The sequence below is a fragment of the Musca autumnalis genome, unplaced genomic scaffold (genome assembly GCF_047663935.1).
Source record: "Musca autumnalis isolate F117 unplaced genomic scaffold, ASM4766393v1 scaffold_2, whole genome shotgun sequence".
NCBI classification, from domain to species: domain Eukaryota; kingdom Metazoa; phylum Arthropoda; class Insecta; order Diptera; family Muscidae; genus Musca; species Musca autumnalis.
In genome coordinates, this window is record NW_027411755.1 from 75,277,601 (window position 1) to 75,305,510 (window position 27,910).

At 38.0% G+C, this 27,910-nt stretch overlaps 2 protein-coding genes across 2 annotated transcripts in view; both read left to right on the forward strand.

Annotated features, from left to right (window-relative positions):
• The window catches only part of LOC141392833 (GTP-binding protein 10 homolog), a 112,635-nt gene that overhangs the window by 30,648 nt on the left and 54,077 nt on the right, over positions 1-27,910 (forward strand). The window lies entirely within an intron of this gene.
• bsh (brain-specific homeobox) lies at positions 881-27,497 on the forward strand. Its single transcript, XM_073965803.1, has 4 exons — positions 881-1,604; positions 18,975-19,318; positions 19,644-19,943; positions 26,581-27,497. The coding sequence occupies exons 1-4, from the start codon at positions 1,060-1,062 to the stop codon at positions 27,111-27,113; spliced, it is 1,722 nt and encodes a 573-aa protein (XP_073821904.1). The 5' UTR covers positions 881-1,059; the 3' UTR covers positions 27,114-27,497.

Genomic DNA, 27,910 nt, shown 5'->3' on the forward strand with positions numbered 1-27,910 from the left:
GTACATACACACTGTATATGTCTTCATAAATGTATAAAACATGAGAGAAATCAGTATGATGAGAATACTTAAGTCGTTTATGGATGAATATACATATACTGAAATGTATGTATATAAAAATTACAACAACTGTCATCGTAATCATCATCATCACAGTCATTGAGTTTTATTTAATGAACGGATGTGATATGAAATCACATCACACTACTTCTTTCATTTGCCATATTCACAACCGCTGTCATCGTCATAATCATAATAATGATATTGAAGATGCTGATGACAGTGATATATCATCATCGCAGTGTCTGACAATCTCAAGAAATGAACCGCCATCAAAACGTGAAATATTACCTTTTTAAGGCTAAAATAACACACTAATTGGGAAATTATATGAGTGCCAGGAGTTGATGACTGAATTCTGTAGCCAGCCTGATGATGACAGTCATTTCATTTAAGGGAATTTTTTCCCGCCACACAAAAGGAAAATGGTTACCCACAGTAAAGTGGAAGAAGTCACAAAAAAAATAAAAACTTTGAATGGTTATGAAATGAGAGAGATATCAATTGATTTACGAGTAGAAAGAAAGAGACAAATGTATGCAGTGCAAAAAAGGAGTGGCTTGGACCAAATGGGGGGAAATTTAGCACATTTGTATCTACTCTCTTTCCTACCAACAGCAACTGAGAGCTTGAGGGTGATTCACAACTAAAAAGGATAATTAAATTGATTTACAGTCATCAAAAGATGGTTGAAGGGTTGTTAGATGGCTCTTTCCCCTGTTCCCTCTCACTCTATGGGAGGGGGATGATGCATGCATATGCGGACATTTCTCTCTGCTAAAGCATCAATAATGATTTTGCGGTACATTTGCCATAAATCACTGTTAATGCAACCGTCAACGAGCAAACAACTGCTTTTAATGATTCGCAAATTACATAACGGGGTTTCAAACAGAATCTAGTTAAAGTTATAAATAAAAGGATATCAAAAAGTGGAAAAAATAAGGAAAATTGCAAAGTGTTATTAAAAGAAAAATTAATTTTCGAAGAAGAAAGAAAATGTCCTTAAAAATAAGTGAACATTTAAGCAACGTACTTAAAACAAACTCCCAAACTCCACCACCTGCCTCGTCGCCTACCAATTTAGTTGCCAAATTACCACAAATCATGCAACATCATCATCACCAGCACCAACAACAGCAAGCGACGGCATTACATCAAGTCACCTCCTCTCCAGTCAATACGGCTACACCAACAACAACAATGGTAGTGTCTTCTAAAACTCCTTTTTCAATTGAACATATTTTATGTCAAAATTTAAATAATAACAACAATAATAATAATAATGCACAAAATAACAACAATAGTGGTAGTTTGACAAAATTAAAATCAATTACCAATTCCAAGACTTCACAAAAATCCTCAAATAATCATGACATATCTAATAATAATAATTCAAGTGACAAATTAAAATCATCGTCAGGATCATTAACAACATCACTGCCTTCTGGAGATTACAACAATCATTCAACTAATAAACACTCGTTGTTAAGTGATCGTCGCCATGATACCGAAGAATATCAAAGGATTATACAAAAAGAAAGGTAAGTTCAAATCAGGGCTGCAGAGTCGAGCTATTTTTGTCTCGACAGTCCATTTTGGAACTGGATAAAATTTTAGGAGTCTTTTCTTTCTATAGTTATCGTGTGAGCTATTTTAGTCGAGATTTTTGGTTATTATGACAGGAAGCACGGTCTTGCACTCGAAAATAATTATATCGTTATAATTTAAAATCCCAAGGACAATCTCAAAATAATCCTCGAACAGTCCTTAAACAGAACCTAATCGAGAAATTTGAACTTTTGTATGCGACGTTCATGTTCGAATTTGATTTAAGTTTGAGAGAAATATTACGTCACCATAGGACCAGAAGAAGAACCTTCGGTAAATTACAATGACAAAAAGATCCTCGAACAGCTCTTAAACTGCACTTAAGCAAAAATGTGATGTACATTTGGAAGAAATTTTACGATCTTTAAACGAAATTTTAAACGACTATTTTGCATAAATGCTGCGGTATTTCATTAATGCAGCGTCCAATTTCCTCTTTTAAGCTTATTCGCGTAAACCATCGACTTCAAAAAACCCAAAAGAAAAAATCTAAAGTTGTTAAATCGCAATATCTAGGCGTCCAAAACTCGAAATAACACGACCGGGAAATGACTGATGCAGCAAATGAATTGTTTCTCTGCCCTCCACATTCATTTCTTCAATTCTAGGCAAGAAAAAACTGGTTATCATTTCACGATACCGAACACCATTGACTGTTTGCGCTTGACCTGCCTCATTTTCATAAAAAAATGTCGAATGATTCCTCCAGCCCAAAAACCACACCACACAGTGACACGTTGAGTATGCATTTGCTTCTCGTGAATCACTCGAGGATTTTCCTCACCCCAAATGCGACAATTCCGCCTATTGACGAAGCCATCAAGATGGAAATGGGCCTTGTCACTGAAGATGATTTTATCGGCAAAATCAGCATTTTCATGTTGTTTCCCCAATACCCAATTAACGAACTCCCTTTGCTGTCCATGGTCCGCTGGCTTCAGTTCCTGAGTCAATTGAACTTTGTATGCATGAAGATGTAAATCTTTGATCAAAATTCGCTGCATAGTGGATTTGGAGACACCAATTTGCTGAGCTCGGTGTCGAATTGAGGTGGATGGAGTTTGAACAACATCATCACGTACAGCTGCGATATTTTCGGTCGATCGAACTGGTTGAAGCCGCGTTGTTGTCTTTACATCACCAACAGACCCATTTTCGGCAAATTTATCCATTAATCTCTTTACAGTTGACTGTTTTGGAGCATTATTGTGACCCCAAATTGATCGCAATTTGCGAACTATAGCCGCAAAACTTTCACCAGTTTGGTAAAACAATTTCACAATGAGAATGCGTTGTTCATTCGTGTAGCGCTTCATTTTTACTAACCATGCACCTTCTACTAGCAAACAATAACAATTGTTCAAATGTCAAACAATGACACTTCGAATGGTGCCAAATTTAACAAGTAAGAAAAGCGTTAAGTTCGGTCGGGCCGAACTTTTTATACCCTCCACCACAAATTTCAGCCATTTCGGTGGATTAATATGGCCACAACCTTCAAAATACCGAAATTCGGAGGGTACCGTTCTATGGGGGCTATATGATGGCGTGGACCTATATCTAAAAATTTCTGGGGGAAAGTTTTATACGCCTAAAGAAGACTAAATGCCAAATTTCAGCCATCTCGGTGAGATAATGAGGCTAAAACGTTCAAAATATCGAAAATCGGGAGATATGGTATTATGGGGGCTATATCAACACGTGTACCTATATAAACATTTTAAGGTAGAAATGTTTCTTAGCCTCTGGAAACACAAAATACAAAGTTACAACCGATTCTTTGGTCAAATGGGTCTAAATACATTCAAAATATATTAAAATGACGCGTACTTTATAAGGGGCCTTATGTGGGGGCTATACCAAAACGTGGACCTATATAACCCAACTTTGGTAGGAATGTTTTCTGGCCTCTGAAGGCACAAAATACCAAATTACAACCAATTCTGTGGTCAAATGGGTCTAATACATTCAAAATATATTAAAATGACGCGTACTTTATATGGGGCCTTATATGGGGGCTATACCAAAACGTGGACCTATATAACCCAACTTTGGTAGGAATATTTTTTGGCCTCTGAAGATACAAAGTACCAAATTACAACCAATTCGGTGGTAAAATGGGCCAAATATCTTAAAAATTCGTTAAAACGACGACGCGTCACGCGTCATTTTGTATGGGGGCTATACGAAAGCGTGGACCTACATAGCCCGCTTTCAATACCAAAAGTCCTACGTAAATATAACATATTTTCCCAAAATGTCATCAACCTACGTCAATCCGTTCGGACGCTAGAGTGATTTCCACAGACGGACAGACAGACAGACGGACGGACATGGCTATATCGATGTAGAATTGCACGCTGATCAAGAATATATATACTTTGTGGGGTCTACAATGATTATTTCGAGTAGTTACAAACGTAGTGACAAACTTAATATACCCCCATCCTATGGTGGAGGGTATAAAAATTGCGTTCTAGTTGGGACACCCTTTATTATGATGTGCAAAGTTTGGACCAAATCGGTTACTTGTTATAAGAGCTATTGTACACACCCTTTCAGCTAAATATATTGATTTTTTTGTGGGTGAAGTACCCGAACTTGTGGACCGATATGACTCACAATCGAACTTGAATTAAGTTTGTACAAAATATTACGATAACCAAAATTTGAACTAAATCTATTGAACAATTCTTCAAAGTGAGCACCATACAGCCAGTCATTACGACGGACTGGGCTAAATCGACTCCAAAATGTCTGAAACGGATTTCGTCCAAAAAAACTTAAGGGGGACTTTGTAAAGTCTAGCATGTCCTTCGCCCTGCCCGTCCGTCTAGTGTCTATCTAAACTTTGTAATCACTCTAGAGGTCGCAATTTTCGTCCGATCGCCACGAAAAGTTTAATCGAACATTTTTAGGGGTCAGCATGGGTTAAAAAAACTGTTGTACATACATAAAATTGAAATGTTTTCCCTTACGTACTATTTTTGGGATATTTTGGGATTATCTAATTCACTTGCCGTTACCGAGAAAAATCGGCTAAATATTGCTTATCATTTCGGTAATTAACGAAAATTTTCGGTAAGTTAGCTTATGATCGCTAAAGAAGTTGCTAAGCTCAGCCAATAGCAACACGACTGCTAACTTTTAATTAAAATCTTCATAGTATTTTTGCGATTTAATTTCACCGACTTGTGCAGGTAACCAAAAAAAGAGTAACAGAATTCCTAATATTGATTTTGCTTTTTTTATCCTGTATTAAAGATTTTATTATGGTAAAGGCAGTATTCTTCGCTTATTTATTCCGCTTCAATACATTTATTTTGTTTGATCAAATTCCATCGCGTTTGGGAGATAATTGGATGTCGACCTTTGACTTACGACCTTTTCCATGTACAATTTTGTATTTTTGCAGGGACCTACGACCTTTTCCTACAATTTACGGATTTTTTTAAATAAAATATTTATACTTTGTTTTGTCCAATATTCGTGTATCATCACGAACCCCTCGTGGACCCCCTCCCCTTGCCATTTTTCATATATTGACGGGATAAAGCGATCTAGCTATGTGTGTCCGTCCGCCCATTAACAATTGTAATAAAACTCCAGGCCTCAATTATGGACCGATCGTCACGAAATTTTGGGCAGAGATCGGGTTCCGACGAAAAGTGACCCCATTAGATGTTGGTTACGATCGCAAGGTGTAAAATGGACTAAATCCAAAATTTTTACCCGATTTTGTAGCTGTCCTGTAGATCGCAATAATATTCCGATCGGCGCGAAATTTTAAGAATGATTTGAGTTTAAGACAAAGAAGAAGCTTGCAATTTAACATGGTAATCAGATAATAGTTAGCAGGTTTAATAGACCAAAACTTTTGGTTGAAAACACAACAGATAGCAACAGCATATTCCACTCCATATATCAGCGCAATGGCAAAGTATTGCCCACTCCATGCAAACAGCCGCAAAATCCACACTTGGATACCAGAGACCTCCACCAAGGAACCCATGGTATGGCCAGGAGTGTCGTGCTGCTACCGAAGAGAAAAATGCGGCATATAGGGCGAATATACAATCAATAGCAACGCGTATCGCACGACTGAAGTATAAGGAGAAAAGGAGAGACGAGAAACGTCTTTTCCGCAGGAAAAAGTGAGAAATGAAGTTGGGGGAGTGTGAAAAAATTGAGATAAACAGGAGTCAGAATGAAGTCCGAAAAAAAATAATATTGATTTGATGTTTCGGCTGAAGGTCATTAAAAATCGGTGTTTTGTTTTTTTTTATCCAATATTTTGATTATCCTAGACAATCATCCTCTTACTTACTACTTACTTAGCTGGCTTTTTACAGAACATTTGTTCCATAAGCGGAACTAACAAAGATCTCCAATCCTCTCTGTTTGCTGCTGTATCTGGGATATGTAGCTTTCTGATGTCACGTTTCACTTATTCGCTCCAACGAAGCTTTGGCCTTCCACATCTGCGTGAACCTCCATGCGGCCCGCATTTATACGCCTCTTTCGCGGGTTCATCATCACTCATTCTTATGACATTACCTAGCCATCGCAATCGTTGTATCTCGATTCGTTCAACTATATTGATGTCATTGTATAGTTCATATAGCTCGTTCTTCATACGACGTCAATATTCGCCGTCAACGCAGATTGGCCCATAGATATTTCCAAGAATTTTTCTCTCGAACACACCAAGCACTGCCTTATCTGCTTGCGCAAGTACCATGCTTCGGAACCATACATTAGCACGGGCAATATCAGTGTTTTGTAAAGTGTTATTTTTGTTTGACGAGATATGGCTTTATTCCTAAACTGCTTACTCAGTGCAAAGTAGCATCTGTTGGCCAACACTATTCTTTTTGACATTTCACAACTGATGTTGTTTGTTGTGTTTATGGGGTGCCGAGGTAGACGAAGTCCTTTACTACCTCAAAATTGTAGGTACCAAATTCACAGATGGTGCGAGATCTGTGATCTTTTGACATTAAACTCTTTGGAGAGGTGTCGATCTGCATTTCTTGGGTCTTTTCCAGGATTTGTCTCAAGGTAAATTTCTGGTCAATGGTGTATTTACCCGGTCTAAAGCCGCACTCTTAGGGTCCAATTATTTCATTGACCATTGGCTTTAGTCACTCACACATTATGCCAGATAATATCTTATATGCAATAGGGAGCAAACTATGCCCCTGTAATTGGAGCACACAGTCTTATCTCCCTTCTTGTGTACCAAAGCCATCAGTTTGATGCTTCACTCTTTGGTAGAATTTTCGGACTTCATTCTGACTCCTGTACATCTCGATTTTTTCACACTCCCGCAACTTCATTTCTCACATTTTCCTGCCAAAAAGACGTTTCTCGTCTCTTCTTTTCTCCCTATACCACCGTCGTGCGATACGCGTTGCTATTGATTTTAGAGGCGCCCTATATGCCGCATTTTTCTCTTCGGTAGCAGCACGACACTCCTGGTCACACCTGGGTTCCTTGGTGGAGGTCTCTGGTATCCAAGTATGGATTTTGGGGCTGTTTGCATGGAGTGGGCAATACTTTGCCATTGTGCTGATATGTTATCGGGACGAGGAGTGCTTTCATTTAGCAATTGCCCAATTTGAATGGAATATGCTGTTGCTATCTGTTGTGTTTTTAGCCAAGTATGGATTTTGGGGCTGTTTGCATGGAGTGGGCAATACTTTGCCATTGTGCTGATATGTTATCGGGACGAGGAGTGCTTTCATTAAGCAATTGCCCAATTTGAGTGGAATATGCTGTTGCTATCTGTTGTGTTTTCAACCAAAAGTTTTGGTCCAATTAACCTACTAATTATTAAATTGCATGTTAAATTGCAAGCTTCTTCTTTGTCTTAAACTCAAGTGATTCTTAAAATTTCGCGCCAATCGGAATTTTATTGCGATCTACAGGACAGCTACAAAATCGGGTAAAAATATTGGGCTTGGTCCATTTCACTCATTGCGATCATAACAAACATCTAATGGGGTCACTTTTGGTCGGAACCCGACCTCTCCCCAAAATTTCGTGACGATCAGTCCATAATTGAGGCCTGGAGTTTTATTACAATTGTTAATGGACGGACGGAGACACATAGCTAGATCGCTTTATCTCGTCAATATATAAAAAATGGCAAGGGAAGGGGGTCTACGAGGGGTTCGCGATGTTACACGAATATTGGACAAAACAAAGTATAAATATTTTATTTAAAATATCCGTAAATTGTAGGAAAAGGTCGTAAGTCCCTGGAAAAAATAGAAAATTGTACAAGGGAACGCGATGGAATTTGATCAAACAAAATAAATGTATTGAAGCGGAATAAATAAGCGAAGAATACTGCCTTTACCACCATAACAAAATCTTTAATACAGAAAGCGGTGGAATATTTGTTCTTCCTCCTAAAAAAAATTATGAAAATGGAATTACGACCTTTTTCGAGGAGGCAGACGATATATTTCTTTGCCAAGTGTTATTCAAAGGCAAACAAGAAAACTAAAGATTTGAAGAAAGCAAAAATATATCCGGCAGAAATTTGCTATATGCATTCGCAATCAGCCTAATGTGAACACAAAATCAAATCTGTGTGTAATTCACACTTGTTTGGGCAAATATGGGAAAAAATTTCAATCAAATATTTGCCTAATGTGACCTTAGCTTTAGAAAATTAAGTTCAATTGAAATTATGTTATAAGTTTTTGTTACTATGCCAACGACAAAAGATATAGTATATTGAAGCTGAGGGGTCTGTAGATTCCAGAACTAATTAAGGCTTTTGAATCCTTTTGCAGGAGCCGCATGTTTTCGTGCAAATTTTCTATAATTTCGAATGTTCCATAAAGTTTTAGTTACTTTTCCAGCGGCAAAATAGTTACAGGTGCTATGACAAGTTAATTTTTATAATACAAAATGTGTGGTTTTAGTTACTTCCACAGCGGCAAAGTTAATACAAGATTGAAGCTAATAGCATGTTGCTTTTAATTCTGGTTAAATTTTTGTAAGCTCAAGGTAGTATGAGGAAAAATCTGTATACAATTTTTAAAACGTTTTGAAGTTTTGTTGTTTTATATTTTCAAGTATAATTCATTGTTTTCTTTTTTTGACAAAAATTTATAGCGGTGTACTTATCGGATTTTTAAAAATTGTTAATGATTTATATGCAGAAGTGAGGTAAAACAACGAATTATACAGCGGAATTCGGTTAAAGCGAACGTCGGTTATATGAAACTAAGTTTGTAACGAACAACAATTTTTGTTTTACCATTATACCATTTTGTTTAGTTAGAAGGAACTAAAATGTTGATCCGCGAATACCAAAATGCATATCTCGACGAAATAAATCGATTTTGAGATGAGTGTCCTTCGGTCCGTCAGGCCATTAAAAATCGTAATCAAACTCCAGTCCGAAATTATGAACCATCTCGAAAATTTTATGGAGGTCGGGTTTCGACCAACGATTAGTTTTTGGTGATGATCGTAAAATATTTTGTGTGCGAAATTAACCAAAACCCGATTTTGCAGCGGCTCTATAGGTTGCAATAATAATCTAATCGGTGTAAAATGTTAACTATGTTTTGGGTTTACGACAAAGGTGAAACTTGCCCTTTAACGTGATGACCAGATAATATTTAGCGGGTTAAGTGGACCAAAACTTTGGTGTGAAATTTGATAAAAAATGTTTTGTATAATTACTATATCTCCTTCATGGAAGATAGGTTCCATCCACGTAAATTATGTTTAGAAGAGAAACTCTTGATATTTCAATTGATGCCAATTATGTTAAAGTATGTGTTCAGATAACAGAGTTACAGCCTACCCAGCAAAATTTCGGATCCGTTAGTCATTGTCTAACCCATTACAAAGTGGCACAGAGCGTGCGTGTCTGACTACAAATCCGAGGGTTGTGTGTTCAACGCTCAGCGTCGGGTACTTTTTGTTAAAAAAACAGTTGGTGGTTTAAACTTATTTTTCTCCTTCAAGTGGCCATAAAATAACTACTAGTTGTTATAGTAGTCGCACAATAACTAGTTATTCAGTGCGACATGCCCTTGTTATAATAATGGGCTAGTAGAGGGTGTAGGACTATACTTTAGTCAAGAATATATACTTGATGTATATATATATATATATATATATATATATATGTATATACTTTTGCCAAACATACTTTACTACTAATATACAATATAAATATAAAATAATTTAGTAGGCTTTGATTTAATAATAAAAGTTTTGTGAAAATAAAATAAAGTCAATTCATATTCAGCTTTAGAAATTATCGGTTGTGTTTTAATTCCCTCGTCGATGAATTGGTGACCCTCGACGCTGTATATTTTTCAAGCAGCCTAATTTGTGCTCGAAACTCAACAATGACAGACAAATCCGGAACAGAGAATCGAGAATCCGTCTCTTTGATTTGTCCACGTGGAGGCGCAATTTGCTTTGAATGGAATTGACTCGGAGGAAAAAAGTATTACATAATAATCACCGAATTAGATACAGAATTGCTTACTCATGTAAGCGACATAGTTTTAAATCCTCCTGCCGATACATACATACACAATTAAAAAAACCTTTGATTGAACATTTTTCCGTGTCTGAGGTAAAACGCATAAAGCAACTTCTCAATAATTTGGAAATTGGTGATAAGAAGCCGAGTATCCTGCTCCGGGAAATGAAAAATCTTGCTAATGGTGGTGTCAACGACGATTTCCTGCGTACAATGTGGATGCAACGACTACCGGCACATACACAAGCAATCTTGTCTACATCGTCGGAATCCCTAGAAGCAATTGCAAAGATGGCTGACAAAATCGCAGACGTATCAACACCCAACGGCATTTCAAGTGTTGCAGTCGGAAAGACATCATTCGATCTCTCAGCGATGTCTATCACTGCAGCGCACAGTGGTCCCAGCCCGCGACAAAAATACAAAAATCGATGTCTACAAATTGTGATGGTAACTATTGAAATCTATCTTAGACACATAAAATTTTAGTATTCCGGCGTTCTTTTTATAACTTCTAACGGTACTTGCTAAAGCAGAGCCACAGAAATGAGCATTTCCATTTGAAGAAATTGAGACTTTGAAATGTCCATTGACGTAGTGATAAGTTACAAGTGATATCACAAAAAACTAATGTGTAAAAATACTGTAGTAAGAAATGGAAGGTAAAGTTAATGGTATTGTTATTGTTTTTAATTGATAACATCATAAAGTTGTATGTTTATTTTGTAGTAAAATTGATCTCTTTTGAAATGTATTTTTGTGAGGGTTTTTTATTTAATATTTTGAAAAGAAATAGACTTTTAGTACCTTGGATCCTCACGGATCCTCACGTTATTTCTATATAAATTTTCGTGGTAGTGTCCAGAGTTAGAAAAAAATTATCTGCCGTTAAAATTAAGAACGCTGAAGGTCTGCCGTAGATTTAAACTCCACACGGAAAACTAAACAACGTAGAATGGTTATATTGGCAAGCAGAAACACTTGTGTGGTCTTGTTTACTGTTTATATATCCTGATACATTTTGAGTCGATCTGGGAACTCTCCTAATCGAGATATCCTGTAGCTAGTATTTATTGTAATAGATGCCAACCCATCCTCGCGAACTAAAAATCCCATAATCCATCCTAGTTTCCAGATATTCCCTGTTTGAGACCTATAGGACATTGTTCACATCTAATATAATCTGGTAGGCCCTGGGTCGATATGTTAACGCACCTAGTAAGAATATTCTTTGCCTCATATTGTTGATACTTGTTACCAGTTAATCCATGTCAAGAATAAAATTCATAAAATGTTTTGATTTTTACATACGTTTTTGTAGAGAATTTAGGAAAAATACTTAAATATGACAAATATCGGGAGTTAACATGATTTAGGACTACCAAATTGTGGACATATATTGAAGAATTTTGACAAGAATGCTTGATATAGATTAAAAACTCGAAATGTCAAATTGCAGCACATTCAGTTGGAAAATATGACCATAATAGTGAAATTATAAAAAACGGGAATTACGTCTATATTTGGGATATACCAAAACATGGACCTCTATCGACCATGGACCCACGCAAGATGTTTAATACCACCAAAGAACACAAAATGTCAAATTACAGCGAATTCACTTTGAAAATATAGACAAAATCTTGAAATGAATAAAAATACTGGAAGTACCGTTATGGGGGTCTATACCTAAAAGTGGATCAATCCTGACGATTTTTGGGGAAAATTATCTTCTAGTCACTACGAGTTTACGGTAAAATTTTCAGATCGATATCTTGATTAGAAATATTTTTGTCGCTCTCTCCCATACAAGCTAAACCACAGTGCAGCGGTCCAGCAGTTGCACGAAACTCGTTCAACGAAAACTTCTGGAAGTAGGTCTCGAAGCAACAGACGTACCAACTCCAACGCATCAGATATATGCTATTATCACCGCCGATTCGGACAAAGAGCAAATAAGTGCCGACAACCATGCACGTTCAAAAGCAATCAACAATCGGGAAACCAATAAGGCGGTCACTAGAGGCGAGCAGTGATCGCTCTAGCAAAACTAATCGCCTATTTGTTTATGATAAATCTCTAGGAAAATATTTCCTAATCGACACAGGTGCTGACATTTCGGTTGTACCCGTGGGTCTTAATAAAGGCAGCAGTCGTCCCGACAAATATTCTCTTTTTTACGACTACCAATTAGTGCTATAACAACCCATTATTTAGTAAGGTTTTGTTTTGCTGGTTAGTTTTATTTGTTTGCAGTGTAACCATAATCGTGGTCGGTCCCGTCCGACTATAGCCCTCTCTAAATTGTTTTTGTTTTGTCTTCGAAATTTCGAATTTAACTTCGATTTATACCGCCGTTTTGGAATATTGTTGAAAACAGATTACATATACTTTTACATGCTCTTCCAACAATTCAAATAAAAAACTCCGGTTATTTGAAGTGCAAAAATTGACTTTTTGAACCAAAACCTGTCCAAATTACCTAAAGTGCAGCGCGATAAACAGATTTATTTTATTATTGTATTTTAAGCACGAATTATACATTATACATTTTAGATTGAAAATTTTGAGAATGAAATAAAAATCGGGGTGTTCAATTTATGAGGTATACATTGAGAACAAAAAATACATATTAAAATCCTACAATGTATAGGATTGGACAAAAGTGGGCCGATATTACATTTCTTTATAATTAAGTGCTCTAGACCCACAGCTCCGTATTTAAGCCTGTTCAATTTGAAAATTTGGTCAATATTAATTTTTCGCGAATAGGTTCCTATGCGAAGAGAGAGCCCCCCGTACAGAATTGCACTCTATTCCATTTGAAAAACAGTAAAATGTCTTAGGTGAGGAGGCTATACCATATCATTGACCCATATTTTTCGCTGAGAAGTTCCCATGAGAATGAAAAATATGTTTGTAACTATAAAATACTTCAAATTGCGATGATTTGTTAGTTTAGAACTACGCGAAAACGTGGACCCACGTCTGCAATATTTTGTTAAAGTGTTTTGAAGTCATTTGAAGTCAAGTCAGAATAATTTCAGTTCGAAGTATTTTTGTCGCAACTTCTCACGTGCAAACTGTGGAAATTATAGCTTCAGGTCATATTCTGTTTGTGTTTCTTCAAACGCATTTATTATTTTCGGTAAGACCTTCTGTGTACTTCTGAAGTTAACAAGTAAAAAATCTTTAAGTTACGCCGGGCTGAACTTTTTTTATACCCTTTACCATAAAATATTGTGAATAAAATATTGTGAAATGGAATAATTAGTTTCCTTTACTGTCCACAATTTTCAATTTCTAAGTAGCTATGTTGATCATTTTTGGCGCAGAAGTTTGGAGACTGAAGGGAATGTCAAATATCAAATTACATGCAGTTCGGTCACAAACTTTTGCTTAGATTCGCAAAATACCGAAAATCGGGAGGTACCGTTATATGGGGCCTATACGAAAACACGAACCTATTTGGAAATTTTTAGTAGAGAACTTTGGTGACCACTTGGAACCTCAAATAATTAACTCAAATGCTCAAAATACCGAAAATCGGGAAGTACCGTTATATGGGGGTATAGCTAAACATGAACTTACATGTCGTCGGTGTCATGCTTAAGTGTTCCATACGCCATTTGCCTGATTCGAGAAAAACTCAAGTTAATGTTTAAGGTCATACAGGAAAAAAATGGTGCAATAATCAAATACTTTAAGAGCTCAGTTCTACTTAACTAAACTCATAGAATATACCAGTAGTTTATTTTAGTCAGATATCTGTGATAGTCTAGAAGTTACGGCAAATTTTTATAATTGCAAAAAGTTGCTAAATTGTTCCAGGGAATCTTTTTTTCATGTTTTTGGCAGTTTGTGTCACATGGAACACGTTTTGTCACATTTCAACCAAAACACTTTTTATCAATCATGTTCCACCTCCCTCATATGAAATGTTACAGTGGAGTTGAAAAATCAGGATTTTAAATGAAACATTTATTTTTCTCATATAAATACAATAAGGACCATTTTTATGGGTATCCTTAACATTTATTTAAGGGATTGCATCAACTTATCACTATTATACCCTCAGCATTTATGCTAACGAGGGTATATGGTAAATTTCAAATTTCCTTTGCAATTCCATTGGAAAAAATGTTAACAAATTTTTTCCGAGCACATCTGCAGTTTTTGGAACATAGATTAAGAAAAAAGTCGTGGTTTCAAATCCATTCGCGTTCACAAAATTGGATGCTGCGCTCCAAAGTTATGGGGGGTTTTATTCCCTTATAAAGAACAAATATTAAAAAATTCCATTTTTGCTGTAATAAGAAAATGTATATATAAAGCGTTAACAGCATTTAATATCTATCCGTAGATGCCTAAATATTTACTAAATGTCTTTCTATTTTCGCGGAAAATCAAGAAATACTGAAAAAATCTTGGTGTAAATTTAATTTATTCTAATTTAGAGTCCAAATAAAACTCGAAAAAAAAATTAAAAATACGTACAGATTCTAGACAACGCGTATAAAAATATGAGACCAACTTTTAACGATAGGATTTATAATTGCCATATTACAGCAACAACAAAAGACGAAACTTATTGTTGGAATATTATTTCAAAAATATATTTTTTTGTTTAATACGAAAAATAGAAAATAAAATTTGGGAGTTATTCTACTATTTCGCTAAATTTCGATGAAAGGACTGACGGACTTCGCTGAAACTTCTTCAGGGAAAATGCGATGACATACCCGAAAGTGTATTTGCTTACTTTGATAAACAATAGGATAATGAAATAGAAAGTAATATTCAAATTACAACCAAAGAAAAAACATAAGAGTTAAAACACGTATAATTCGCGAATTCGTTAAAATCAGTTAAGGCGCATGCGCTTTTCAGATACAGCGAGTGAATCTCTATCAATATGTAGCGATTTTTCCACTTTTCATTCAGCGGCTAAAGTGTGCTGTCAGCTGCATCTTACTGTTCAAAAAACCTTTATGTGGGTAAAAATTGCGCGATGTACATAAGATTATAAGGCGCATCCGATTTCAGTGACCGCCTATAAAAAGTACGTCATTGTAACAAATTTTAAACAAATTCGTCAAGAACCGCGGATGTGCTACCAAATTCTATGTTATACGAAATACGAATATTACTCCAGAATCTCGGTAATTTATGCCACACGGTTTTGGAAAATAATATAATTGCGTATAAAGGATTCCATTTATGTAAAAATAACCAAAGAAAATCGCGGTTCAATGCGCGGAATCATCAAAATATAATTTTGCAGAATTTCCTACTTTCAAGGTATCTATAACCGCCGTTTTAGTGGATGGATTTGAAAGCGGAAGGGTTCATTAGATCCGGCGCGTAAAAAAACTAAAATCACGCGGGGTTCAAGGGTACCTGAGTCACAGTTGTAAATTTTGAAGCCAAAAAATAGGTTTTTAAAGAAAATTTACACACCAAAATTTCGACTTTGGACTCCTATTACTAGGGAGCTGTATGAAGCACACTCATGAGATATACGTCAAACGACGTGGAATCACGAGTTCTACAATCCAATAAATAGTTTGGGTAATTATCTGGTTGCGCCCTCCAATTATAAGAAAAATTCAAAAAACCCAGATTTCAAAACTTCAAAATGTCAGCATCGATTTTAGGGGGATGCAGTGTATATATCGAAAAGTCATACATTAGAACCATGTTGCCCAAGGGGTATTCTTCAATTCTTTCTTTGAGCTCAGGTCTAAATTTTCCGTGGTTTAACCAGAAATCAAGAAAGAACACAAACAAACTTGTAAACTTCAACACATTTTTACCCATTTTTAAATATTACCACCAACACAGCTTCCACATAAATTATTTGTTATGGTCCATATTATGAGATCGTGGCTAAAACACTTCAATTAATATAAATATGTTCATATTTTATAAAATATATTAACCGTTCGCGACTTATTAAATGGTGAACCTCAACTTCAACGATTGTAAAACATTTTTGAATATTACCATATACACTTTCAGAAGGGCAAAATGTGCCTCATCGAAATAATGGTTTTAGACCCCAAGTATGTTTGGACGAAATGTGTTTCAGACAATTTGGAGTCGATTGAGCAATGTCCGTCCATCTGTCTGTCTGGCTGGCTGGAGCGCACGATAACTCTCGAACGGATGAACCGATTCGGTTTAAATTTTGGCTTTCGTAATATTTTGCCCAAACTTAGTTTAAGTTCGAAGATGAGCTATATCGCTCTACTCCTTCCGGTACCTCCAACACAAAAGTTCGAAAATGTTCGGAAAATTTGTGCGCACGATAACTATTGAAGGGAGTAACCGATGTGGTCCATACTTTACACATCCTGAAATGTGTACCAGACTTAGATAAGGTTTCAATATGGACTCAATCGGTCCACTCCTTCAGGTAGCTCCCACACAAAATTTCGGAAAAGTTCAGTTTAGGGCCATCTCTCGAATCGCTTTGATTTTTGTTTTAGCAACTTGTATTCACTGCCCCCAACACGACGGTACAAGTTTCATTAGGGACAAGCCCATACTTCCTGAGAAAATAGCATGAAAGTTGCAAAAACCCCTATGACACCGTGTGAGGTGGTTTGAGCGCAAGATAACTCTAGAACGGATCTGCCGATTCGGCCCAACAATTAGCCTTAGTAATATTTTGTCCAAACATAGTTTAAGTTCAAAGATAAGCCATATCGGTCCACTCCTTCAGGTACCATCCCCACAAAAGTTAAAAAATGTTCGGAAAAATTATTCGTACGATAACTCTTGAAGGGAGTGGCCGAATTGGTCCATACTTTACACATCCTAATATATCTACAAGATATACATCAGGTTCAAATATGGACTATATTTGTCTACTCCATCCGGTACCTCCTACACAAAATTTCGGATAAGTCCACTTTAAGACCTGATATCGAATCACTTTTATTTTTGTTGAAGCAACTTGCATTCTGTGCCTCAATTACGATGGTAAAAGTTTTTTTCAGGGGCAAGTCCATACTTCTTGAGAAAAAACCCCGAAGGGTGTAAAAACCCCATAGGCACCATATGTGGTGGCAAGAGATCCACTTCCATAATGGTCAATGTCGATCCATTCCTTTTAGTATCTCCTCCGCAAAACTTTTGATCTTTGATCCTAATCAAAATTTTTGTCGGTTCAAACGCCCAAAATTTTTAAAACTCCCTAAATACAAACGTTTTTTGGGAAAAAATTGTTTCCATATACACAGGCTGAGGGTATATCTCTGTCGGCAAAGCCGACTGATACTTTTTTACTTGTTTGTGGTAAAATCATCAAAACGGATTGATATTTTGCATTTCTAAGGTGACATAATACATTTAAACGCCTTTTTCTTATACATAATACCATTTTTTTAGTCGGTGTCTACACTAGCTTCAAGTCGAATGAACGTTTTTGCGTATATTTTTGTGGACTTACGTCATTGCCTTTAAACTAGGGATTTTTTGTTTAAACGATTGATAAATTTTCGTTTTCATATAACAATACGATATTCAAAAATATTTGGATTTAGAAAGTATCATTCTTCAGTTTTTAAACCAAGTTCTTTAAAACTATTTGTTCCATGCGTCACATTATTCGTAACTTGGCAAAAATGTGCAATTTTTTGTTCCAAACGCCACCACTTTTGGTGCGGAACAATTCGTTTTTGTCTCGTTTTGTTCCATACGCCAAACGACATGGATATCGAACTAAAATGTTCAAAGTTGTTTTGTTCCATACGCCAGGCTTTACGGATATGGAACAAAACGACAAGATTTTTTGGGTCACAAAGCGGATATGGAACATACTGGCATCTGAATATCTCAGAAACTATAGAAGATAGAGAAAACCCGACCAAAAAATCTGAAAGAGCATGGTTAAAAACTCTGTAAGGTACCTTTATCTCAAAATGTCCAAAATGGAACACTTAAGCATGACACCGACGATGTGTTAAACATTTTTGGTGAAGAAGTTTTTTGACTGCAGGGCATCTCAAATGTCAAATTGCGCGTAGTTCAATCAAACAATATAACTAAATCCCTCAAAATACCGAAAATCGGAAGGTACCGTTATATGGGGCTATACCAAAACATGGACCTATGTTGACAATTTTTAGCGAAGGGTCCTATACCAAAACCTGAACCAATGTCCATAATTTTTGGAGTATACGTTTTTTTGATCAATTGAAAGCCTAACTGTTAAATTATAGCTAATTTGGTCTGTACCTGAAATCTGTCGGAACCGTTAAATGGGGACTATACCAAAACGTGGACAGATATATCACATCATCGAACTTGATCTGCCTACAAATAAAAGATGCGTCTTCCCAAAATTTCAGCGTCCTATCTCCATTTTTGAGATGTTAGAGTGATCGACTCAGAATTTTGCCCTGATCAAAAATATATGTACTTTATAGGGTCACAAGTGATTATTTCAATGCGTTACAAACAAATAATAAACTTAATATACCTTCCATACTATGATGGATATAACAACAATCAGAAGATAAACACTTCGGCTGAATTATTTTTTCAAGAGTTAGGGTGTAAAATATAGGACGCTTCTAATTTACGTGATAATTGCAACATTAAGGCAACAATATGTCAATAATTCTCTAAACAAATAAGGCTGATGTTTTGAGGAAAATAAAAAAAACACAAAGAAACAGGGCCAAATCAGAACAAAAATATCAGACAAAAAATAAAACTATAAATATGATATGGTTTTTTAGCATATTTCTTTGGCATTCAATCTTTGCAGATCCCTAAAATCCGGAGAACGTCATGCGGCCGCAACGACCACAGATTCTAGTACAACAACAACATCACATTCAACCACAGCACCATCAGTAGCCGCCTCCAATGCGTCCTCATTACCACACCAGCAACATAACTACCCAGCTACGCCACAACCACATCATCCACAATCGACGGTTATGACAACACCAACCGCTCACCCACATGCACCGCCACCACCACCACCCAGTAGTGTTTTATATCCTAGTGCTGCCTACAGTGATCACGGGTTTCTACAAATGACATTGGGCTATTTGTCACCCTCGTCGGGTGCATACAAATCAGTGGATCCCTATTTTCTGTCACAAGGTAATGAGAAGTGTTTGAAAATCAAACATTAGTGTGGGACAGTAGTGTTCCAATTAAAACAAAGATTTTGTATTGACATGTTGTGGGTATTACAAATTGAATTAACACCTCCCACCCTCTTTGGTTGTTGGTTGTTTGTTTGAAAATTAACATTGTTCCAAACAAAATGCCAACATTTGATTAGGGTTCAAACTTATTTTCTCGATGACCCTAAACATGCCAATAATAATTCAATTATAGTCATGTTATTGTTTTTGTTTTTAAAACTATTGTCCTTACTTATATTGTTTGTTTCTTTTTCCTTTTTCTCTATGGCACATTTCAGCTGGTCTCTTTGGTGGTGGTCACTTATTTGCCGGCGGTTGTATGCCAGAATTGGCCTTAGGTCTGGGTATGGGTGTCAATGCTTTGCGTCATTGTCGTAGACGCAAGGCACGCACTGTCTTCAGTGACCCTCAACTTTCGGGTTTGGAAAAACGTTTTGAAGCCCAACGTTATTTATCGACACCCGAACGTGTTGAATTGGCCACATCGTTGGGTTTGAGTGAAACCCAAGTGAAAACATGGTTTCAAAATCGTCGCATGAAACACAAAAAGCAGCTACGGCGAAGAGATGTGATGAATGGTAAGTTTTACAAAATAGTAAGCTAAAACAAAAACAATAAAAAAATGGAAAATATTTTCAACAATTAAAAAAGGTGCGGGAAGTGTTGTGACTGATTCTTATATATTTTATGGCAAATAAGACTTAGAGCGTGTTATATTTGGCGTATTGTAAATTTTTTCTGCCTAAACCGTCTGGCACTTAGTATTTGCAAACCTCTAGAAAAAATTATGCAACACTTTTGGTTATAGGGCATCACTATCCTATAGGACTATCTATGCTCAGATTGTAGAGGAAAGTCAATTGGTATTAAGAACATTGTTCTAACATTATTTATTATGACGAGAAACATCATTATGTAATGTATGTGTAATCCCACGGCGGCGAGTTCTTCGTTGCCGGATTGAGCCGGAACCACACAACACCCATGTTCCGACCAGCGACTGCCACCTCAGTGTACATATGTTTGTATTTTGATCATTTTTCTGTATTGGGAGCAGCATATCCCGGAATACCTGCTCTGGATATTTTTCGATACGTGTTGTGGCGGAGGAAAACCCAGGACCAATATGGATATGCTCAGTTTGTCACATCGGCATCCAAACACTCAAACTTTGGTGAGATGAAATAGATGCCGTGAGTGACTGAATCTCAGGGGGTTTCTCTGGACTCATCCATGTGAGGGACTATATTGCTGCATGAATGCGACCTCAGTGAGTCGCCGTCGTCATTAGAATACGAGACTCCTCCGCAGCCCCCCCAACAGCATCCGCACACTCAGCAATTAACACCAGCCCAAATGCATCCTATTTTGCAATTTAATTTCAATGAACCCCTAGGTAAAATCGAGGAAATACTGGTTTTTATGAGTCGGTACAGGAAACCAAGCTCAACAACGTTTGCAGCTTAGAGCGCTGTTATGGTTACAACATGCTGGGGAAGAATTCCACCAGAAGTGGAAGAGGGGGATTAGATTTAAAATTGCACCATTCTGTAAAATGAAGACCTTTCTCGCTTGAGCTCAGCTTTAATGACCCCCACATGGGACGTATGGCATAGAAGACAGATGTCAGGAACTGCCAAAATAGAGTTACTTAACTTATATCTCCCACCAATAAATAGCTATACCAGGATATAGGTCCAACCACCGACGTAGCCAGGGGGACATTTAGACATTTGTTGTATATACATCTCACAAACATCAATATGTTGTCGAGATTCATTTCTGACTACGCTGGGTCCAACATTAGTCCTCTTTTGGAAGGTCATAACCGACTGGTCTTGGGAGACTTTAATCCCCATCATGAGTTGTGACATTCAGTCCTTGGAAATGACCAGAGAGGTATAATGCTGGCTAAGCAGATTGATAGCTCGACGTTTTCCACAGCAAATGAGGACACCCCTACCAGAATTAGCGGAGAGTGACACAGTTTGCCAGACATAACCATCGGGTCACCTGGTCTGATAAATGACGTCATCTGGCAACCGCTTGTTTATCTTGGGTCAGACCATCTCCCCATAATTGTTTCCATCAGCAGACCACCTGATTTGATCACTTCTGAACGCCGCACTTTCATTAATCATTGGAAAGCTAATTGGTCTAGTTTGAGAGATTATCGATTCAGAGATCTGCCCAATCGTTCTGATGACCCGAACAACTAATTTCCCACCAGAGGCGACGGAATTAGAAAATGAGCGTATTGAGCTTCGTCGATCCAACTCCATTGACCCCCAAAGTCAGTTAGCTGTCACTGGAAGTTACTAGGTGCGTTGCTGAGCATAAGCGGAACAAGTGGTTACATAAAACCGGAATAAGTGAATTTTGGGTAACGGTTAAGTCACTGTCGAACCCTGGAATGAAGGCAAATAGAGTCTCAGTAACCTCAATAAGCATGCCCCAACCAAAGTTAGCGGGGAGTGTCACAGTTCGCCAGACATAACCATCATGTCACCTGGTCTGATAAATGACGTCGCCTAGCAACCCGTCGTTTCTCTTGGATCGGAGTATCTTCCTATAATTGCCTCCGTCAGCCTACAACCCGATTTCGTCATCTATGAACGCCGTACTTGCATCAAATATGGGAAAGCTAATTGATCTAGCTTGAGAAAGATCACTAATCACCGCTTCAGAGATGTACCCAACCCTTCTGATGATTGGGTTCGAGACATCATCACTGCTGAAGCCAGGCAGGTCGAATAATCAAAATGAGACCAATTTTTCCGACAGAAGCGATTAGATTATCAAATGAGGGTTCGGCGAGCCCACACCGTTCCCAAAGAATGGAAAATGGGCAGGGTTGTCCCGCTACTGAAGCCAGCAAGGAATGCTGCAAAAGCGATTCGTACAAAAGTTCTCAACCTGTTGCTATCCAACCATATCTTTCCCGAAGTATTGAAAATGGACGGGTGGTTCCGCCAGAAATAGCTTTACAGTTTCCGATCATCACCATGGGTTCCGTAAGCAGCACAGCACGACTACAGCGCTGCATGGCATATCCACACATATTAGTCGATGACTCAACCATAACAAGCCGTCAGCTAGGATAGTGTTGGTGGCGATAGACTTAACGAAAACCTATGATGCTGTCAAGCACTCCACGCAGTTTGGGGACATTGAGCAGACTACCCTCCGGTTAAATTTGAAACCTTGGATATTTAATTATATGTGTGAACGCCAGTCGTACGTGGAATTCTGGAACAAGAACCCCGAGCCCCGTAGAGTGAAACAAGGAGTTTCCCAAGGTGGGGTGATATCTCCGGAACTTACCTCCTTAGCTTCTACCTCTCCTGTATTCCACCCTCTTGAGACGGCATTGAGCATGGCAACAGCGTTGCACGCCATTCCCACACATATTAGACGAGGACTCAACCAAAACTAGCCGTGCGATAGGACAGTGTTGGTGGCGCTCGCTGTTTGAGGACCCCGAGCTGACTTCCCTCCGACCAAGTTTGCAGCGTTGGATTATCAATAACATGTGTGGATGCCGGTCGTAAGTGGAATTCAGAAACAAGAAGTCCAAGCCCCGTAGAGTGAAACAGGGAGATCCCTAAGGTGGGATGATATCTCATCATACTGGGGATCATTCGCAGCATACATTACGATCTCAACGTAACGTATGCGAATGATTTTTTTTATATTGGCATCAGGTACCTTCCCTGATGTCATTTGTGAAACACTTAACTCCTATTTCATATATCCAACCACCTTTTTCCACTCTAGGAATAGGCAAATACCCGCCACTAAATCTACTGCCACTCTGTTCAGCACATGGACTGCAGAGGTGAACACTGAGTTGAATGTCATGATCAATGGTAGCAGAATTTCGACCACTAACTACCCATAGGTTCTAAGGCTCACATTCGACTGCATGTCCACGTCTTCTGCGCGAATGCCACAGTTCTCTGCGAATAGCTGAAATGTAGGAAGAAGATCCTCAAGGCCCTAACCGACAGCACTTGGGATGCAGATAAAGATACATTGTATAATGTCATAGGTCGGTCGGTAGTAAGCTAGGGCGGCAGTGTGGTCCGCGAATATAAGTGCAACTCAATTCAAAAACCAGTAGGAAAAGACGAAAGTCGGGCGGGGCCGACTATGTAATACCCTACACCAGTCGAAATATGTAAAAATGGAATAATTAGTATACATCCCAATACGCAAATGCTTGGCTTAATGATGAAAGTACTTAGCTCCAACGCCACGAAGAAGTTTTTTAATAACCAAAAACAAACATTAAAGTAAATTTTTTGAACTCATTAAACTCCAAATGGCAAATTATGGCTCCAATTTGGGGAAAATCGTTAAAATACCTAAAATCGGGAGGTACCGTTATATGGGGGCTACAAAAAAACATGGACCTATCTTAACAATTTTAAGTGGCGAAATTTCGTGGCCACTGGGAACAAAAAAAAAACATTGTTCCACAACATCCCATACGGGACAAGGGAGACTTCTCTCATATCAATGAGTGCACCCCGATTCATATTTAGCTCAATGATATGGGACCTACTGTTTATCGCCGAGTCCGAACGGCGTGTCCTAAGACACCACTTGTAGAGAAGTTTTTCAAGGCTGAAATACTCAGGAAATGTCGCCAACATTACTGAGGGGTATTTTGCCACCGTTGAAAAATGTTTGGTGTTGCCTGGGCGGGGAATCGAACCACCGACCTTCTGCGTGCAAGGCGGGCGTGCAAACCATTGCACCACGGTGGCACCCGGCCACTGGGAACCACATATGTAAAATTTCAGCTAGTTCAAGCAAAAAATGTGGCTAAGATCCCTAAAATACCTTAAATCGGGAGGTATCGTCATATGGGGACTATACCGAACCGTGGACCTATCTTGACAATTTTTAGTGGAGCAATTTCGCGGCCATTGAGAACCTCAAATGTAAAATTTCAGCTAGTTTGGGCAAAAAATGTGGCTTAGATCCATAAAATACCTTAAATCGGGAGGTACCGTTATATGGGGGCTATACCAAAACTTGGACCGATATAGCCCATCTTCGAACTTGATCTTCCGACGGCTAAAAAAATTGTATTCCCTAATTTTCAGCGAAATCGGTCAACAAATGCGACCTGTATGTTGCGAACGGACGGACGGACGGACGGACATGCATAAATCGACTCAGAAAGTGATTCTATGTATACCCCTAGAAGGAACTATGGGTCTATCTCGCTTCCTTTTGTATGTGACATACAAATGCACTAACACATAATACCCCTTACCACATAGTGGTGTAGGGTATAAATATTCCATGCTAGGAATATGCAAATACCTGCCAAAAAATCTACGCCCACTCTGTTCACCGCATGGAATACAGAGGCGAGCACTGAATGTCATGGTAATGTTATATGTCAAGATTCTAGGGTCACATTCAACAGCAAGTTTACTTCGTCCGCGTATGCCACAGCTATCTGCAAAAAGCTGTTATGTAGGAACAAAGTATTCAAGTCCCTAGCCAGCAGCACTAGGGGTTCAGATAAAGAAAGCTTGTTGACCACATGTGACCAGTGTAGTCCGCAAATATAAGTACAATGCGATGGAAAAGTATTTAAAACTGAGAACAGCAACAGGGTGCCTTCTCATGTCTTTAGTGGACCATCAGCATGAGGAGACGAAGATTCTTCCAATACGGCAACACAATGACATGCTCTCAATGCAGTACTAGCTTGGGTGTTACCGTGATAGCCATCCTAATCACTATATGGTGGATAGACCCCCCCCTAAGGCATGTCAGGAGGAATCTTAAAGATCTAGTAAGAGACGTCTAACGTTACCAGAGATAGAACCACTAGATCAACAGGCCTATCAACCAGGTCTGAATAACATTCATACAGATGCAGTCGCAGTTGCCATAAACAACTGTCATGTGAATGCGGAGAACATCTCCCATTTATAGCAGTTTGGGAGCGTCAGTTGCCACGACAATCCAGAGTCAATCCCACGGCAGCGGGTTCATTCGTACCGGCTTGACCTGAAACCATATTGTTTCGGCCAGCGGCTGCCAACCCAGCATCAAACCTATGCTTCTACGTAGGTTTCTATGCTGCTACAACAACAATCCAAAGTAGCTTTGGCTCAACAACGTTCGTGATGGTGCCGCCGTCTAAATTCTTATAGGACAAATATTGATGATACCGTGAAAACAACTGTCCAGAATGCGGCACAGGCCCGAACGACACAATGCACTTTTTCAACTGATCTGCAAGACCTACTCAGCTAACTCCAGTAAGTTTGTTACAACCCGTCGAGTGTTACCGTGAGAGCTACCCTAATCAAGATATAGCAGTTTAGGAGCTTCAGCTGTCACGACAAACCAGAGTAGTTCTGGCTCAACTACGCTCGGGATGGTGCAGCCGTTTAAATTCCTATAGGGTTAAAATTGATGATACCTTGCAAAACATACACACACTGCACCTCTTCCAGTAGGTTTGTGGCTACAACTCATTGGGTGTAACCGTGAGAGCCATCCTAATCACCAGTGTAATGCTGGCTTTATTTCCTAATTATTTCATCCATGAAAAACTTCTCTACAAGTGGTGTCGTAAGACACGCAGTTCGGACTCGGTGATAAAAAGTAGGTCCCATATCATTGAGCGTGCACTCATTGATATGAGAGAAGGGAGATGTTGTGAGAACATATTCATGTATGTATGTATGTATGGAGATAGACTCAGAGCCAGATTAAGCAGAAAATTTAACTCACAACATTGTTGTTTGTGATGCACTCAGCTGTTTCGTGACTATTGCGCCTAAAAGTATGCAAAAATTATATTTTATTCCTTTCTTAACTTTGTTTTTATTCAATTAGTCCAAGACGTTCGTTCATCATTGACCTCTTACAGAAAATTGATAAAATTCTTCTCCTTATGGAAGACAATGAAAACCACAAAATTGAAACTATTAAACAAGAAATCCATTAAGAATGAACTATCCTCTTAACTAGTTTTACTTTATATTTGCCCACAAAAGAGTTTCCAAAGAAAATTGTCTTCGAACGAAAACAAGAAAAGCAAACCCATTTTCCATTTACATAAATTGAAAGAAAAGACAAATTCTTAAATCAAATTAGACTAGAAGACAATATTGAATGAAATTGAAAAATATCCTCCAAACTTACCAGCAATTTTCTCGTTCATTTTTCAATTTACAGAACCAGTTGACTTTTCACGTTCAGATGGAGCGGGGAGCAATACAAATGGCGGCGGCAGTGGTAATAACAAAAATGGCATTTTAACATCATCTGGCTCATCGTCAGCATCCTCGGTATCTTCACAAATTTCACTGAGCAATGGCGGCGGCACTACAACTAATGGTAATACATCGAATGGCCTGAGTGAGGCAACGAAAGCAGCACTACATTCGAATAACCCATCCTCCGGCCTACAACATAATCATCATGCTCAGCATAATCTTCATCATCAGCAGCAACAATTACAAAGTGCACATCCCCATCATCCCAGTCATCATCAGTTACAAATGCTGCGCAGTATATCCTCCTCCAATGGCCATGTGATGGCAGACGGTGGCAATTCTGCTGTGGGCGGTGGTGGTATAGGTTTTATTCACAATGACTATTCCACTGATGATTATTCCGATTTAGAAGATGAAGATATCGACGATGATGGAGAAGGCAGTGATGTCGATATTGTTGGTGATACTAAATCGCTGTATCATTTAACGTAATATTTTGGATCTGGCAAAACGGATGGGTTGGATAGACGTAATGAATATCGTAGATATTTTTAACTAGCAATAATATTTGTATGTACATAATGTGTATTAAAGTATTGGAATGAATGAATCCTTTTTGATGAGAGGTATACATTTCACATATAATTAGGTATTTCACAAACTCATATTCAATATTAGTTTTTATATTATTTAATTGAAACGCCAGCAAAACAAAAACAAACACTGGATGAGTGTCATTCTAGTCATATTAGTGATAATAAAATTCAGCACACATAACATAAATAAGTTAATTTTAAGATCCAAATTATAAAATAATAGCAATAAGAAATTTCCATGTTAAATAAAATAAAAATAATTGTAGAATATTAACAAAAATGTGTATAAAAAATTTATGAAATCAACTTCATTATAATAAACCTTTAAGAAAAGAATGTAGATTAGGTTATAGGATCCACAGCTGCCATTGTTGTCGACAGCTACTTCACTTGGTGACCAGTGGTCCCTTGTGTTCGTTTTAAAATAGTGATAAGAATAGGAACGCGAAACGGGAAGGGAGGGTAGAAATCTATGGACAGGTAAGAACAGAAAGAAATTAATTAAACGAAAGAAAGAGGTCCGCAGGTTTTATAGAAGAGAAGTGAGAAAGAGATTCAATCTCATCGGCACCACATAGCCTGTGCCTTTTCTAAATAAGACTATTACACCGACAGAGAAGGTGATTGTGAGCCTTGTTGGTCAAGGAAATGTCAACGTGTGGGTATTGCTAGATCCTCCATCGGGACCCTCCC

Bases quoted from the DNA above. Each gene is read 5' to 3' on its own strand.
- bsh (XM_073965803.1), top strand. From the start codon at position 1,060: ATGTCCTTAAAAATAAGTGAACATTTAAGCAACGTACTTAAAACAAAC. The intron at 1,605-18,974 runs GTAAGTTCAAAT...CAATCTTTGCAG, and splicing joins AGGATTATACAAAAAGAAAG to ATCCCTAAAATCCGGAGAAC. The intron at 19,319-19,643 runs GTAATGAGAAGT...GGCACATTTCAG, and splicing joins TCCCTATTTTCTGTCACAAG to CTGGTCTCTTTGGTGGTGGT.